The 17,244-nt window shown below is 44.4% G+C and overlaps 1 protein-coding gene across 3 annotated transcripts in view; it reads left to right on the plus strand.

Annotated features, from left to right (window-relative positions):
• The window catches only part of LOC119013299 (protein shisa-6), a 77,219-nt gene that overhangs the window by 55,012 nt on the left and 4,963 nt on the right, over window positions 1–17,244 (plus strand). For 2 of the 3 annotated variants that reach the window (XM_037087690.1, XM_037087691.1), the window contains 3 exons: window positions 8,552–8,614; window positions 9,579–9,599; window positions 11,301–11,429. In XM_037087690.1, coding sequence (XP_036943585.1) covers window positions 8,552–8,614; window positions 9,579–9,599; window positions 11,301–11,429 — 213 coding nt within the window. The remainder of the gene's footprint in view (window positions 1–8,551; window positions 8,615–9,578; window positions 9,600–11,300; window positions 11,430–17,244) is intronic. The other variant, XM_037087692.1, reaches the window with a different exon arrangement.

Genomic DNA, 17,244 nt, shown 5'->3' on the forward strand with positions numbered 1-17,244 from the left:
AGGCAGAGGAAGAGAAGGGCGCTTGTTGCTTTTTAATTCTGTGAAAGTGGCAGAAGTGTGAAGGAGACAAAGCGTCGAGCCAAGAAACGCGTCTCCGACGGAAGCGGCTGTAAAAAAAAAAAAAAAAAAGAAACACCCACTTACTCAAAAAGGCTTCCTGATGAAAGTCTCTGCGAGGAAACGGCGAGACTCTTTTTATTTCCCCCTCCAGGAACGCCAAGGTTACGTTAGCTTTGATTTCACAAGAAAGCGAAAACATCTGCAGAGGGGAAAAAAATACTAAATCTCCTGCTGGGGATCCATATTAATCACAGCTTTCAGTTTCGTGTTCGCTCACCGAACGAGGATTCCAGTATTTTGTCCACTTGGGTCACAAAAATCTCTTGGAGCTGCAGAAAATCATCTCAGCGAGTCTTTTAGTTTCTGTAATTCAGGTTCTTTTTCTTGAAACAAGTGGGAAAGTTAGAAGACTGTAAGCTGATTTCTGTCGGACACTAGCTTGTATCGTCGATTATAGAAAATATCTGGAAATATTCAGGAACGTTTGAACACATGAGCATCAAAAACATGAAGGAAAAGAAGCTGGACAAAGAACTTTGTGAATTAATTACAGACAAATGAGGCCACAATTCATCCCCCTGTTCTTAGAAAGACCAAAAATATCAGGGTCTTTCTTTAAACCCCCACAAATTAAATACTGGAGCAGTTTATTCATGATGTCGTCCTAAAACAAGTCCTCGCTGGGAGCTCCAGATGTAGATGTTTTAAAATCACATCCTGGTTTTATTTCCTTGTCCCTCCGTGCTCATTTACCGCTGCACGTTTGGCCTTCAGGCTCTGGAGAGCTCAGGAGTTTGTCTACCGGAATTTCTCTTTTTTTTTCTTTTTGTTAAGAAGTCACAAGGTCGGCCCGAGGGGAGGAAACAACAGTCTGAGTCTTTCTCTTGACTGGAGAAAAAAAAAAAAAAAGAAGAAACCATGTCAGGGGCGCATGATGTGTCCAGGAGCTGCGACACACAATCCCTAATCGATAAAGGAGAAACAAAGATCCTCGGCCTCGGGGGCCTCTGGTGGGAAGTCTTCATGTGTAATGCCGAGCCGGTCGCCTCTGTTCGAGGGAGGGCTGTCTGAACACACACACACACACACACACACACACACACACACACACACACACACACACACACAGGCCAGACACACAAATAAGAGCAGCTGGAATGGAAACAACCTCCTCTCTCCTTGAGTTTCCTCCACTTCTTACACCCCGATATGAATTTTCACACGGCGCACGTCTGCGTAATCGCGTCCGATCGAAGTGTGAGCCGACGTGAACTCCCCTAAATTGAAGCGAGAGACGTAAACATTTTTCGGATTAGCATTCTGCCGAACGCAACAAGCATCCGAGCTCGAGTCGTAATTGCAAAGTCATTAAAAGATCTCGGCGGCAATTTTCCAGTGCGTGGCGTCTTCACAAAGACGGCCTTTTCTCCCCTTTATTTAATCTTTTCATCATCCTGCTTATCAACAGTAGCTTTGTGCCAAACTACCAACATAATTTCAGGAAAACACGGAGTGTAATTATGGGAAATAAGTTACAGGGGTGATTCATTTTTGGAAGACTCAGCTGCCTTTTTTTTTTTTTTCCAAACCCCGATAAGAACGTTTGGTGTCCTCACTTAATTACTTCTGACATATACTGTCTTGTGTCTTATTAAATTCTGCTTTTCAGCTTCCAACCATTAAAGTTTCATCACAACTGAGCTGTAGTCTGCAGTTGTTCTCTAAGTGCTCGGAGGAACAGATGCAGAATCATAATAAAAAACTTGTTACAGTCTTTGAAAGTTCGACAGAAAGAAAAATGAGCCAGAAGTTTTCTTCATGCCACACTGAAACTATGGATTTGACATAATTCAGATGAATTTACTCAGTGTTTTTATGCACGTTATAGTCATTAGTATGTGGACAAACCAAATATCAAAGCCATATCTGTCATGATATGATGAGGAAACATCAGCGAAAGTGTTGATACTGAACATGAAATTAACGTATTTCAGTTGCTTTCCCCCTGAAATAGGCAATTTTGCATCATCCACTGTAGAAAAACAACCTGTAGATCAACAGGTGAGCAGCTTATACACAACCAGTATTAATGGTTCTTGTTAGGTGGCGACCTCTAGTGGCCTTTGTGATTATTACAGCACAAAGGAGGAAGTCAGGAGATGTCGTATAAAGAGCGAAAAGTCTTCATATGGAGGACGATGACGGGGTGGATGGTTGGATATTTGTGTCCAGTGTGAAACAAAAAGGCAACGTTGGGGTTTTGTGTTTTGCTGCTTTGCCGAACAGTTCTGATTTACTAAACTAAGTAGTTTCAGTGCCTGAACCTAACCAGACCGCGAGTGCACAACAAAGCTATTATATCATTGTATGAGGATTGGTTGAGTTTTGAAAAAGTTAGCAGCACGTTGAGACATGAGTGACCTTCCTGCAGCTCCAGCGTTACACGTAGTGTTTCATTTACTCAAAGAAAAACGTTCCATGCAACATACAAACTTCATTTCTAGGCGGCAGGATTGGAAAGAAATAAAACTTCTGGTTCCTGAAGAAACACGCCGGCACAGACTGGACTTTTCTCACAGTGTTTTTTGTTTTTTGGGGGGTTTTGAACGCTCAGAACGGCTCACAGTCGGCGTCTGATGGGCTCTGAGCTGGTAAGTGACGTGGCTTTGTGTCCCTAAACTTTTGGCCATGTAGTGTACACATCAAAATATGAGCCAAGCCATTTAAAACATATATTTTTTCACATTTATGTATCGAAGTAGATTTGTGTGTCAGTGCAGGTTTTTCTCTGAAGACCCGGGCATGACTCAGCCTCAACATGTCAGCACGGATCCTTCGGCATCGCCTCGTTTTTCTGCCCCGCACTTCACGGAGTCGCATATTCCACGGCAAGGATAACGGCAGCTTTGTGTGATGTTACTTCTGACGTATCGGAGAAGACATCAGATAAATCTGTGCTTATCCTTGTTAGTAATTCACAGACTCCAGAAGAAGCTCCCTCGGACGCCGTCGTCGGTCAAGATCGTGACACTTGTGCGGGTAAGAAGGTGTACAGGCCGAGTGCTGCGAGAATGTAAGAAAAAACACTTTCCAGTAAGTAAAAATAAGCAGCAGAGACACAGTGACTGTTTCTCTGCTGCAACACGAGATGGAAAATGAAGAGATCTGTGGTCAGCGGAGGAAGTTACTCACTGATGATTCCAGGAAACACAGGGTTCATCTTAATTCATGTGCAGAGAGAAATAATATTATCGAGTGAAGCGCACAGAGCGTAAATGTTTTAAATACCCAGTACGCTGCGATGTGCCATTAAGAGGCTCAGAGGAGTTTCACTGAAGAGAAGACGTGACATCAGCAAGACGCCAGCGAGTCATCAAAGATGAATACAAACCCTCAGATGAGGAGCGAACGACGAAACATTCAGCGGTGCAGCTCGTCGCCGCGTGATGTCACTTAGGACATTTTGTTGGGACGTGAACTTGCTTTAGACTTTGGAAATGTTTCGTTCCCAGCTAGCCGATGAAGAACAGTCTGAAAACGTTTCATTGTCACAAGTTTGCATTTGCATCTGCGTTTTTGTTTAATTTCATTCATAAAAAAATTAAGTTTCCATCTGAGTTTTCTTCTGTAAGATGACTTACAACTTAGAAACATTCCTAGTTTGGATTTTTAGTAAATCTGTCGCTTGGTCTTTCGGTCAGTCGCTCCAGTGAAATGTCCTCATCATTGGTGGCTTCAGTTTTCACCCTAAGAGGCTGAAATTTGGGATGTTGATCAGATTTGTGCTACATTTTGCTAACGTACCACTGATGAACTCACCTAGTGACTCACCTGCTCAAGGTTTATTTTAGGAGAAAAGAGACGCCTGAGCACCATTTTTCCATGGTTCATTTGAATGCAGAAGGAATTGTGTCTATGTAGAGAAACCCAAAATAACTATTAGAAAACATCGTCCTGTATCACAATGTATAAAACACTGTGACAGATACAGTGTCAGCCCAGGAAAACTGTGATTGTTCTCCAGCCAGGAGGAAACAGCCAATCAGGAGCACTCGACCAGATGAGCCGCTGAAACAAAAAGCAGCAATTTAGAGGCGTTGGACCAATTCTACCGTAACCTCTTTTTCTCCGAGAGCGACACACACACACACACACACACACACACACACACACACACACCAAGATCTCATTACTGAACAGGACGAGACAAAAACAGGACAAACTTTCCTCTGTGATCTGTTCAGTTCAATTTTTTTTTTTCTTTTTCTGGGGCTTCTTGTGTCGTTCGATTCTGATCAGAAGTCTCGTCGTCGTAATGATGATAAATTCTAGCTGTTTTGGCAAAAACTCAGATTAAACTGCCTGTTCATCATTTTCATGTCTTCAGATTCTCCTGTAACTTTAGCGTTTGTGTTGTGAATCTCAGCGGTGACCATTAAAAGTCCTGAGTGGTTTTGAAGGTGAACAACAGCGGGCTCTCGCTCTTTTCCATTCTGTCTCTCCATCACGCACATGGATACGCACAAGGACAAAGCGAGGTGATCCGTCCCACCGGCGGGTCCACATGGTACTCCGCACTCTGCCAGCATAATGACATAGCGTGGGCTCTCTCTCCGTCGCCAGCGTCTGTCCGTCAGCTTCCCCAGAGCGAGGCGTTTAAAATGGATCTGGGTCACAGTGGGATCCCCCCACTCCGTCCACCCGCCGGAACCTGGAAGCGTTCGATTCATTTGTGACGGGGCCGCCCCGCGCTGCTCCTGCCAATCCGCGTGACACACTTAACCGTCAGCGAGAGCTGCTGCATTATGTATTAACACTTAGCAGGTACGTTTCCCCTCCGTGGACTGCACACAGCACAGAGCTTCACCTCAGCTGGATTCGGGATGTCAAACGCTTCAGTGTGAATGATAAAACTGATATTTTGGAAGAGGTCCCCTGACATTCCTGCTCCACTTTTCTCGGTCAGGTCTTGTCGTCGTGCGACAGTTGAAACCTTTAACACCAGCAGCAACTTCAGCTTCAGATACGTTTCTATGTGCACTTAATACATCTACAACTACACTAAAATACTGCAGAGACAGATTTAAGCGGCTTGATCATCTTTCTTGAAGTGTGTAAGTCGGCTGATATTCTGCATTTTTCTTGGTATCAATAAAAACTAATGAAAAGACCAAATGATCAGGAGTTTGCTGCCGTCATGAAACTATGTAAAGTTTCAACCTCGCTGCCTTGCGTTGCATTGTGGGTAAACATTATGAACTGAGATGTGGTGGAGGGAGGCAGCAGGTATTCAGACACAAGCTGTGCTGCACTGAAAAGACATTCTGGGGAGAGCGTCCTCGTTACTGCAGTATTTATTCTTTCTCTCTCTTAACTATTCCTTTGCAGTACCTCTGTTGCCTCTTTGCACTGATTGTACTCGTGATAACACAGAGAGCTCTTTGTCTTCGTCCCTGTTTCCAGCTGTATGTGTTTCTGTGAGAGCAATATAAACATAATGTCACTTGCAGCATCTCCGGTTTGACTCCAGCTTGGGGCCCTTTGTGCGTATCACCCCTGCCTCTCTGCTGGAAATGCCCCCAAAGAGTTTCTTTAATAATTGAAGGAATTGGTTTGGAATGAAAGGAGTGGACCGGTCTGCACAGAGCCCAGAACCTCAGCCTCATCCGACACCTTCAGGATGAGGCTGGAGCACCGACTGTGAGCCAGAATTCAGTTTCAGACCTGACATCCCTGCAGCCAGGCGTATAAACATCTGACGGACGGACTCAAGTAATGTTTGGGAATGATCCAGCGTCTACACACTTTTTTACTCAAACAGTACAGGTTATTTTGTCCCCACATGGTTTTCATGTTTATTGGCTCTGTCAGATTTTCTGCACATGTCGAGAGTTTGTGGAAACTGCAAATGCAGAGTGACAAACAGTGGAGAGAGACTCCTGCCACATCCACCGCTGCCGCAACAGACTGTCGTTTATTGCAGCAGCGGTTGGACTCAATTTCATCAACCGACCTGTCATCCTGCTCTGCACACACACACAAAAAAAAACAAAAAAAAACCCAGTCAGATTCTGGTACCTGTAGCTCTCCTCTGATGTAAGAACAAACAGAGGAACATGAGCGTGAGCGAGGCTGATTCATGCTTCGCTACACCGGTCGAGTACTTGGACCAGACTCTTCTGTGAAATATAACCCCACAAATAAACAGATATCTTTATTTCTTTCTGTCTTTCTCTTTTTCTTTAGTGCCCCAGCTGCTGCACAACACCAGCAATAAACCGTCAGATATCTCACATAAAGAGGATAATTGGATCATGGGAATGTTAAAAACCCTGAACCAGAGAGTACCTCCATGAAGAAAATAAATTAAAAAAAGCATCCTCGGTGATAAACTCGTGAGCCTTGGTTTAAACACTCGCGCTACATTTTAATGTGTGACATTTTTACGAGGCTGTCGTTTGTCTCTCCGCTGTGGAGGGAGAGAGAAGGACAAAAAAATCAGTTTCCGCAATTACACTGATAGTAAAAAGGTTGTTGTTTATTTGGTAGAAAACGGCTTCCATTTTAAGTTGGTGGTGGGTTAATTCAGCTCAAGCTTTCTGTAGCTGTTTTAATTGGTCCCTTGATCAAAACCTGTGATTGGAAAAAAAAAAAAAAAGAGTACAGCTGCAGGCGGAACGGACCGAATACGACTTTTGTTTTGTAATTATGCCACGCAGCTACTTAACTCTCAGTCTTTATGTTGAGCTGAGCTGGAAAAAAAAAAAAATATATGTGAGATTAATCTTCATACGGGCTTCGGATCTGAGCAAAAAGTCAAATAACATCTGTCGGAAATGTCACGCGGAGCCGCTGGGAGAGCATCATGATTGAAACGCACACACTGATCTTTAACAAGAGCAGAACACACAACCTCCCCCGTCGTCGTCGTCGCTTTAAAGAGCTCATATCTGTAGTTTAAAGCCATCAGAGCTGTGTTTTTATTGTCTTTAGCACCCTTAGAGGATGATAGATGAACATATTTAAATGCAAATAAGCTACAAGTATCACATATCCATGTTTTGTGCGCGGCGCCGTTCAGAAAACACCCGCTGTAATTGAATAAAGGCGATATTTTCACTCTCTGAAATTATTTGAACTCGCCATCGCAGCGCGGTGATGGAGGTCTCAGATGATGCCGCTTTGTTCTTCTAAGTGCTCGAACAACACATAACGATATTACTGCGGCATCAAACGACTGCGCCGCAGCAAAAGATGGATCACCACGAGCTGTTTCCATGTTCCCGAATAAAGAGGCTGTAATCAATCATTTTGGGGCAAAGCAGTGGTTCGCAGTGGATTCTGTCAAATGGAAGAAGAAGGGAGGGAAAAAAAAAAGGCCCGTAACTGAGCCGTGACAGTTTACTGCTCACTTGAGACACGGCGAGAAAATCAAAGCTCTTATATCTGAAAAAAAAAAAAACAGCCAACGCTGACGGAGAAGCCGGCTGATACTCCGTCAGCCAGACTTGTGCCTGTTGTGCTCGACTCACAGAGGGATTGTCTTTAAAAAAACAGTCTGTTTACTAAAATCCCACAACACATTTTTCACCCACTCGTCCGCGGTGACACAGTATCTAGACGATGCTGTGAGGGTTACAAAAGGCAAAGCCAGCAGCTGCTCATAGGACTCTAGTTGGTTCGACCGGCTCTGTGTTTGGCTCACAGCAAGATCACATCATCATGTTATCTGACAGATAACATCTTCCCAGGCCAGTCTGTGCGACCGTGGCCTCGTGGGTCATGATGTGAGGTTTGGTCCGGCTGATTTTTAGCACATTATTATCTTGTGGCGGCAAGAAAGCGACTACAAAACAGACCAACAAATACCCCGTCTGAAGTCAGGGGTGCAGTAGTTTTCTTGCCAAAAATGCTTTATTTGGGATTGAATATGAGTCAAACCTTCGTGTAAAAGCATTGTGACAAAAGAGGCACTTTTAAGATTTACCGTAGTTTAGTTTTTGGGCAAGCTAATCTTCGAATTTTCAAAGAGTGCTGCGCACTTTTACGCTAGCATCAAAATCTCTATTTTTAAAACAGTAAGAAGTCTCGACACAACATGAAACTTTGCTGGTAGTATCACCAGGGTCTCTACACATGACCATTGTGTACTAAAAAGAGAGTTTCTGGACAACTCACGTTAGCAGTAGCACCTCCTGCGTGCCGCCGTCATGGCAGACAGAAAGTGTCGATCCCCGAGTGCGACCCAACAGGCAGGAGAGTGATCATGGACCGCTCCTCAAGCCTGCCTGTTGGGTCGCAAGTGACAGAGTTGTTATGTCTATAAACCATCAAGGTCGAGAGAGAAAATATGTTTTTTACTGGGTTGATTTGATCAAACTAACCCTTCAGCATCAAGGCGAAGGACCTGTCCGACGAAACGTCTGATTTCCTTCTCGTCACTTGAACCTGACATGTTGAAATGAACTCTGGGATCTTTTTCTCTCCACAGGAAACCACCACCATGAGTACCAGCACAGCCACCTGGATCTGACGGCGCTCACACCTAAACTGGGTAAGAACACGAAAACCACACGTAGTCCAACCGCCACAAATAAACACAGTCTCACCGCGTTGTGTCGGTTTGTTAAAATAAAACTTCTGTGTAGTTTTTTTTTTTTTTCTTATCTGACTTTTAAACAAGAATAACTGACCCGACTTCGACTTTTCCCATAAACGATCTGCTTCATTACCCGTCTGTAAATGAAATCAAACCAAAACAATTCTCGCGATGGACCGCTTCCAATTTCAAGGACAAAAAGTGTATCTTCTCCCGGGGAAATTAAAAAATCCGAGGAGCCGATAAAGAAGTCCTCTGAGAAAATGAAAAGCAAGGGAGGAGAAAAAAAAAAAAAAGTGTCTGATAATCAAAAGATCATCTGTGCAGTTTGCCGAAGAAGTTATTGAAAGCCCAATTACTGTTATTGCATCCCATCTATTCCTCTTAATGTGATTTTCTGTGAAAGGGGAGCGGCTCTTAGTGTGGAATTACTGAACGCTCCCGCGACTAAACGGCAATGAAATGAAACACCATGTAATTAAAGAAGGAATCAGGCCTCAACTCGATACAAAAGATAGAAAAAAAAACCTTCTTTGATATTCTAAAAAACCCACAGAGGTCGACGTTTTTTTTTTTTGTGGAAGAGTTTTTTTTTTTTTCACAGAGTCCTCGTTCAAACTCTTCCAGCGTTAATGGAGCGCCGCGGTCCACGTTCTGCCACCTTTTCACCGGGGAAATGGGTTTCAAAAGTACTTCCAGCGCCAAATAAAACCCTTCAAACGGCGCTTTTTCCGAGGCTATTTAGCATCCGACAAAAAGGGGGGGGGGGGGGGTCGTGTCTGTTCTGCATAATTCAAGAGTTTTTTTTTTCTGGTTAACACATTCTTGTAATATTTGAACAACCTCCCTGGTTTATGGGAGGGTTTGACTGTGCACATTGACTGTTATTGATCCTTTCTTTCTCACTTGGATTCGTTAGCCCACAGACAAATGAGATACGGTAAGTAATACACATACACGTGGCGTCTATGTGTATATTTTTTCCTTTTCCACCTTTCTTTCTTCAACTCCTGTCATGTAGAGATCAGTTGTTTTCTACCTGCACACTGGGGGTCATATTTTTATTTTATTCTTTTTCAAATTCTCCTTTTTCTTTCCTTTCATTTTTTAAAATTTTTTTTAAGCGCTTGTGTATTTTTTGCAGTCACAAAACTTCACGCTGCTGCATTACAATCCTTGACCTTTAGTCCGAAAATCTGCTACAATCTCTCTCTTCGCACATTTTCACATTTCCACCGAACCGGCTCAACACACACACACACACACACACACACACACATGCACACACACTCCCCCTCTAACGCCATATGTTTCCTCGGTGTTGTGTGTCCCTGTCCTCCTTGCTCCGCCAGTAGTCGCCCCCGTCCTATTTTTAAATCCAGCACCAGAGTCCCTGCCCGTATCCCAGCACCTCCCCACCCGCTGCGCCTCCTGACCCATGACTGGGCGTCCCAAATACCGAAGCCACGGGAGCTCCGGCGCAGTGCGGGGAGCCTTTAATGGTGCCACACATGTCATGGATGGCAGACGCACAACCGTTAAAGGGAATTTCACGATGAGGCGTCAGTCGAGCTGCTTCGACGCTCAGAATCACAGATTGGTGCGTTTTAATGACGCTACGACTCGTCAACATTCAGTTAAACGTGACTTAAGGTAGCGTCACCAGACTCCATTCAAAAATCAGGGATTTTAATGTTTTTTTTTTGTCTTCCACCTACAGAAAACAGTACGAGCAGTTATGAAGGAACATGTTACTCTTGTTAGTGCCGTAAGTAAAGTGATATATCACACTAAGTAGTTACTAAGTAGTCCCTGATTACTTCATCATTATGACAATTAGCTGTGACCCCAAGTTAAAACCGAGCTGCTGCTTCTCTTGATAGTAAAGAACTGCTAATGATTAAGTAATTAATGAGGCGGCGCTCGTTTGTGCCACTGGATCATAGTTAAAACAGAGATAGAGGTATTGTTGAGGAACCAGAACCAGCGTTCGTCCGGGCCCTGATCCAAATCTGGGCCACAGTTCTCTTTCCTCATGGGCTGGATCTGGCCGAGACCTGGACCCGTTCTGGTTTATCCTGGCTGACACGAGTCCATGTTGTGGTTCAGATCCAGTAAACAGAAGCAGACTGTTACCTAGTGGATATCTCGGTAGCTAACAGCTAGTAGACATTGCTTTTTCTGTCCAATCAGGAGTCCAAAGCCCAAAAAACACTTCATTTACTGCCATCACTTACAAAGAAAAGCATTTTGAGGCGCTGAAACCTGTAAATATTTGTCTTTTTCTGCTCAAACATCACTGAAAAAGTTGGCGCTTCATTCACTTTTGATCTAGTTTTTGTCGCAGCTGTAAGATTTTCTGAATGCACCTTTTTCAGCAGCAGATGCTACGAGGTGGTTCCCTGCCTGCAGCCGTGGCTTTAAACACCCCAACACGTAAAACCAATCAATCTCTAAATCCCTCCACTAAACGGTGTCACCTCCAGTCTCTCACTCCACACTTCTCTCCTCATCACACCCTCTCTACCTCCCTCCCTCCCTCCCTCTCTCTCTCTCTCTCCCCTCCAGTAACGACTCCCAGTGTATAACCCTTATTTCTGACTGACTGCAGCGCACCGCTTCCTCCCCCTGTCCCCTGTAGAGAGACCCCAGCGGATGAACAACATCCTGACCTCAGCCACGGAGCCGTACGACCTGTCCCTGTCCAGATCCTTCCAGAACCTCAGCCATCTGCCGCCCTCCTACGAGCTGGCCCTCAAGTCTGACTTAAGTAAATACTCCTCCTCCCTCCACAGATTAAGTAGGTGGTCCTTCATTCGTCCTCCATCGCCGTGTTCTGCCTGATGCACTGAAAAAAAATAAATAAATAAACAAAAGAGAGAGACGGGAATGACGTCACCCTCGTGCCCCCCCGCACATTAAAGGGTCGCCGCATTCACCACGTCCGGCCCGGCGAAACATCTGAATGTCCATTACAGAGACATGCATCATGATAAGTATCTCCAGATGTTTGGCGCCTCATCACGCAGGTCGCCCTCTCACTTTTTCACCTTTTTTTTTTTAGGGAAATAAACTTCCTTTTTAAAATGCATGACGCGGCGCCAGCGCCTCCATACTCATCTCCATCCCCTCATCCCATCGACGGACAACTAATTGGTGTGTAATTTGGCTCCATCTGCAACCCATATCATGTTGCTAATGTCTCTTAATGACATATTAAGGGCCGTTTCCTCGCAGCTGAATGGCTTCTATACGGCAACAAGACGGCGCTGTTAATATCCGAAGCGTTGCATCAGTTCATTATCTGTGCTGTGGCATTTGACGTGGATGATGTGGTTCTGACCTCCTGACCCGGCATGGCCAGTTTTCTTTTAGATGAGATGCATGTGTCCTGAGTTTATCCACGTGTTGATGTATCCTGTGGACGATAGTAGCAAACAGACTGGCGGGACGAGCGGCTTGAACGAGAGCTCGACTACTTTAAAAAGTTCCCCTCATGTTTTGAATGTTTGTCTGACAGGAAGGCAGAGTTTCCAATGTAGCTTCATCTTGTACTTTATTCCAAAACCCCACCAAAAAAAATGGAGTTTTGTCGAATGCAGAGCAGAATCTGGACACACTGACCTTTAAATATGAAAAGGTGAATCTTCCCTTTGTGTTCTTAGTTGGATCCTTCAGTTTCACACGTACAGAGTGATGCAGTTTTGTTCCAACATTCAAAACAGACGTAAAGATGAAGACTGTTTTCACATTAAACCGTTCGGTCGAACAATCCAACCAAGACTGCAAAAGTCAAACCACTCATGAACGATCAAGTTCTGAGCCGCGAACACATCCAAGGTTCAGGATTTGGTAACGTGTATGTACGTCACTGTGAATTAAAGATTGTGAAAGGGCTTTTTGGTGTGACTGATTTCACCGTGTTGGTGTTGTTCTTACTAAAATTAAGCAGTGTTGCTCCGGGAGCGAGTGAGACTGGATTTTGTAACCTGTCTGGAGCATATTATTATAACACTCACTTCATATTTTCTGTTTCTTTTCAGTTTTGGTGACGTTAAGCTAACAGAAACACTTTGTTAGGTTATGAAGTTGCATCTTTATCTGGTCTCTCTCCTCCAGAGTCGCTCAGCTGTATCTTTTTGACAGTCAGTGACAGTCTCGGAGCATCATTAATTATGATCTTGCAGGAAAAAACACCAACACAGCGATCATCAGATCGTGCAAAGGTTTCCCTGATCAGCCTGTTTGGTTGTGTTTTGTCTCGCTCTCTGTGTTCTTCAACAGCTCACCTCATTAAAAGTGAAACACAGCAGCCACCCTCCTCCTCCTCCTCCACCTGTGACATCTTCATCGGTTCATTATTCAAACTCTAAAAGTCAAGTTCCAGTTCCCAGTAATAATGCTAATAAACATTTTTAGCTGTGTGTGACAGCTGAGGACATAAATATGCACATAAGAAGCATTAAGTGTCTTAATGTCAGTCACCACAACTTGAATCCTCTGCATCGGTTCACACGCTGGAGAAAATAACATCTTCCAAAATAAGTACAAACATTTTTTGTGTAGAAATTAGAAAAATATACTCTGCAGATGAAATGTTCCTAAAAATGATACCAGCCTGTGTTACGTAGCTTCCTCTTTGCACAGGATGGTTATAAATGTGTTTTTCATCCATTCAGCGTTCGATTCGATTGGTAAAATGATAACTGGAGTTTGGTGAAGTCAGATAAAGTATGAGATGCGGTCACCCCGATGCTCTGTTGCATCCTGGTTTGAAGTTTAATGGAGTGAAAACATTTATAGTTACACGTCTTTCTTTCATCTTTGGGCTCTTCTGACGAGGTGCGCAAACAGCAGGAATGCATCATCGTGTCCTTTTCGAACTGACGTCGAGCTCTGGAGGATTTTATGCAAACGTGGTTCAAAGAAACCCTTTAGAGAGGCAGGAGGAGCAGGAATATTTTATAAAATCTACCATATTTAGTGACTATTTCCACTTCAGATGCTCCACTTGAGACACATCCATTTTTCATTTATTCTTGCGTCAGTGTTTGAGATGGATTCAGAGCGATGGGATCGTCGGAGAGAGGCGCTTCAGGTTTCAGCTGGACTCGTCTCGTCTGAGCATGAAAATTCCGTCAAGAAAGTGTGAAATCTAATCGAAGGGCACTTTTCTCCCTCTCACAGCTCGTGCCTTCAGACTCTTCAGACTTCTTTGTGACACACTCAAGTAAACAGGCATTGAGCGTGTGCCGCTCGGCGCGCCGCCACGTCGCCCATTTGTCAGCTGAGTGAAAGCACCGACTGTGGAAAACACGCCGCGCGCTCGCGAGCGTATTATGTTGTGAGTTATCACATTTAACACATTTGTTGACAGTAAATCTTTTTTCCGAGAAACATTTCCTTTAGCCCCAAGTGGCTCACATCGATTTATTCTTGTTGTCCACACACAGAATACTTGTGCCGTACTTTTTCTTCAACAGCGTTATTTGTGGCGACGGTTTCCAAATTGCACTGCGCCGCTCTCTGTCCTTGACTCTTAAGAGAAGTTAGACAGAAAGCCATTTTAAAAAGTGCCATCAGTGGTTGCGTGATAGAGGAAACATGCATCGGTGCAATCTCCTTTCAGCGCGTTCAACATTTGTCTTTTCTGCGTTTTTTTTTTTTTTGTTTTTTTCTTCTTCACTCCCTTATCAACTCGGGGCTTTGCTCTTATCTCACTGGAGCCTTGTACACACACAGAAAATCACAGAGATGAATCACGGCGAACTACAAAAAAGAGCGTTTCGAATTTGAGACGGGAGCCCTGCGGAATTTGTCAAACAAGCGAGCCAAGTCGTCCCCTGACGGAGGCCGTTTCACTCGCAGAGAGGAAGAGAAAAAAGAAAAAAAAAACATTTTGCTGCAGGTTGAAGCGTGAGTGAGGTCTTTGGAAACAAGCCTAAAAGTAATATAATTAGTTGCCTTTTAATGAAACCATCTGGAGAGCTGATGATGACAAAATTAAATTAGTATGGTTTATTTGCAATTTTAAATGATCGTGTGTGTGTGTGTGTGTGTGTGTGTGTGTGTGTGTGCGACTCCTCTTCCATCCCGCCGTCCTTCAACGATGGAGGACGCTGCTCTGAAGTAACCCCAGCTCCTCGTCAGAGGAGGAGGAGGAGGAGGAGAAACAAATCTGTTGTCTTAATCGCACTAAAAGGGATCAAAACACCTCCGAACAAAACAGTCGCCTGTGAAAAAAACAAAAACATGAAATGATATTGCCGTGTTTACCCGTTTTAATTCCAGCGCTCCGGCTCTGAAGATCACTTTATAATTGATGTTCCACCAGTTTTGCGGGTTTTAGTGCGTTATATGATTACAGGCTTCCGTGATCAATAGCTGACACATAAATAAACCGGCTATATTGAATCTAATCTAGCAGAGTGGGAGCTGGGGGTTTAATTAGCCGTTGTTAGCAATTTACTGTGTTTGTAGCTCCGCTCCACGTTTGGGACCCCTTCGCCCCCTTCGCAATCATGTTAATTGTAAAGTGCTGCATTTTATCAGCGCCGCGGAGATGAGATCGAGCGGTATTGCACCGCCCCTGCTAAATCATTCCAGTCACTTAAAGTGTAAACAGTGAAAGAAGTGAACGCTCGTAAAGAGCGGGTCCTAAATCAAACGGCGGTGGAGGCCGGTCTGCAGGAAGAGGAAGTGTGTTTGTGGGTGCACATTTTGAAATTAATATCACAGCTCTATTTACCTCGGCGGTAGAGAGAGGTCCGCCTCACTCTGATTAAAGTTGGACCCTGTTTTCTGGTCCGCTCCGCTTTAATTTGCCGCTAATTACAGCTAATGCTAACTGCCTCCATGTTGTCATAATAAATGTCAGAGTGTTGTACATTTCCACAGCTCAGTAACAACAGTGATGTCATCCGGCTCTGATTCACAGTTTTCATTGACTAATTACTTCCACTCACTCGTGCTTTACTGCTTCAACACTCGGGAGTCGGGCGATATTATTGGCCAATATCGGCCTATCATGCATATATTACACACATTTATAATTGTGCTCTTTGAGGGATATCTCAATACAGTCTGGGATTGTTGCAAAAACATATTTTTGTCAGGACTCCCTAAGTTGTTGTTGCCATCAGTGGGTATGAAACCTACAAAACAGTCATTTGACATGCCTGGAAAATGTCTCGATGAGGTTTCACGCTTGCAGATGTTGAAACAGCGTCTTGAACAGTGGTCTCTGGCTTGGCAGCCGTCTTGCCGGTTCTTGTTTTAACGCCACCACCAGCTCGATCACCTCCTGGCATGAAAGTCATTTAAACATACAAATTTAAACATAACTGTGGTTTGCAGAAAGGTACTGGGACTCTTTGAGAACTTCTGTCTCTGTCTGTGGTTGGACACTTGCGTCTGACCTATTATTGGAGCTCTGGGCCTCTGCGTTGTAGAATCGTCTGTATATTTGTAGCCTCTGGTTGAGTTTGGTTGACATTTCCTGCCATAATGTCACATCTAACTGGACCCCATGAGGGAGGGATGGTGGAGCACATCGCCACGGGCCAAAGTTGGGCCCTCCGTCATTAAAAATGCGAGCCGAGCGGTGGATGTGAAGCCCCTGATGGAGGGACAATAAGGTGACCTTCTGTATCCAGGCATGACATCTCTCCCAGAGAGCCGCCCAGCATCCAGACGAGCAATTCCCATCATCCCTCTTCTCCCCAACTTGCTGAAGCGTGGGATGGTCCTAAAGCGGCCGTTCGACCTCTGTGTTCTGCGATAATTAACTACCGCAGAGGTAACGACCCCTCAGCCACAGCGGTTCATCACCGAGCTGCTGTGGTAGCGTTTCCCCCCCGTGAGCCAGCGCTGCCAAAAAACAGGTAGACAGAAGTGTGCTGAGAGCCGATTTGCCGACCTGTGGTTAATACAGCCGTGAACGACTTCACCATTAGGAGCGTTTGTGCACCCGCAGAGACACAGACTCGCTTCTCTGCCAGAGGAATTAAACAAGCCGCCGAGCGCTCAGGCACAACCGGCTCATGAGCCGTCGAGTTATCGCCGCAGCCTGATGAGTCCTCTCCACGCTGAAGGACAATGATGCTGATGAGAGTCTGCTGCTGTCCTGTTGTTCGTGATGCAAAAGGACAAAACCATTTTGAAAAACAGTTTGAATTGGACTCTTCAGCGGCGCGTTGGTTTCATCATCACGTCATCCATCCATTCAGCAGCAGGCAGCAGGTGGAGGACGGAGATAATGGAGACTGATGAGTCGACATTATCCTTCCAAACGCTTTTCAACCGCTCACGTTCAGCCGCTGTGTTTGCACCGCAGGGTCGGGAGGGATTACTTTAATATCGTGATAGTTACTTTTAGATTACCTCACTACAAATCATGTTCCATGGGTGCCCTGATAATGAGATTATAAATACCTTGTGAAGGATTTCTTGACTGAATTTCCCCTCATGCTGTAGAATAATGTGTTGGACTGTTTTATTAGTAAGACAAAGAAAGTTTGATTTGACCAAATTTACATTTCTGAATGTGCAAAATTCATTTTATATGCACTGAAAAATAACTCTTT

This window comes from Acanthopagrus latus, chromosome 23 (assembly GCF_904848185.1).
Source record: "Acanthopagrus latus isolate v.2019 chromosome 23, fAcaLat1.1, whole genome shotgun sequence".
In the NCBI taxonomy this organism is placed as follows: Eukaryota; Metazoa; Chordata; class Actinopteri; order Spariformes; family Sparidae; genus Acanthopagrus; species Acanthopagrus latus.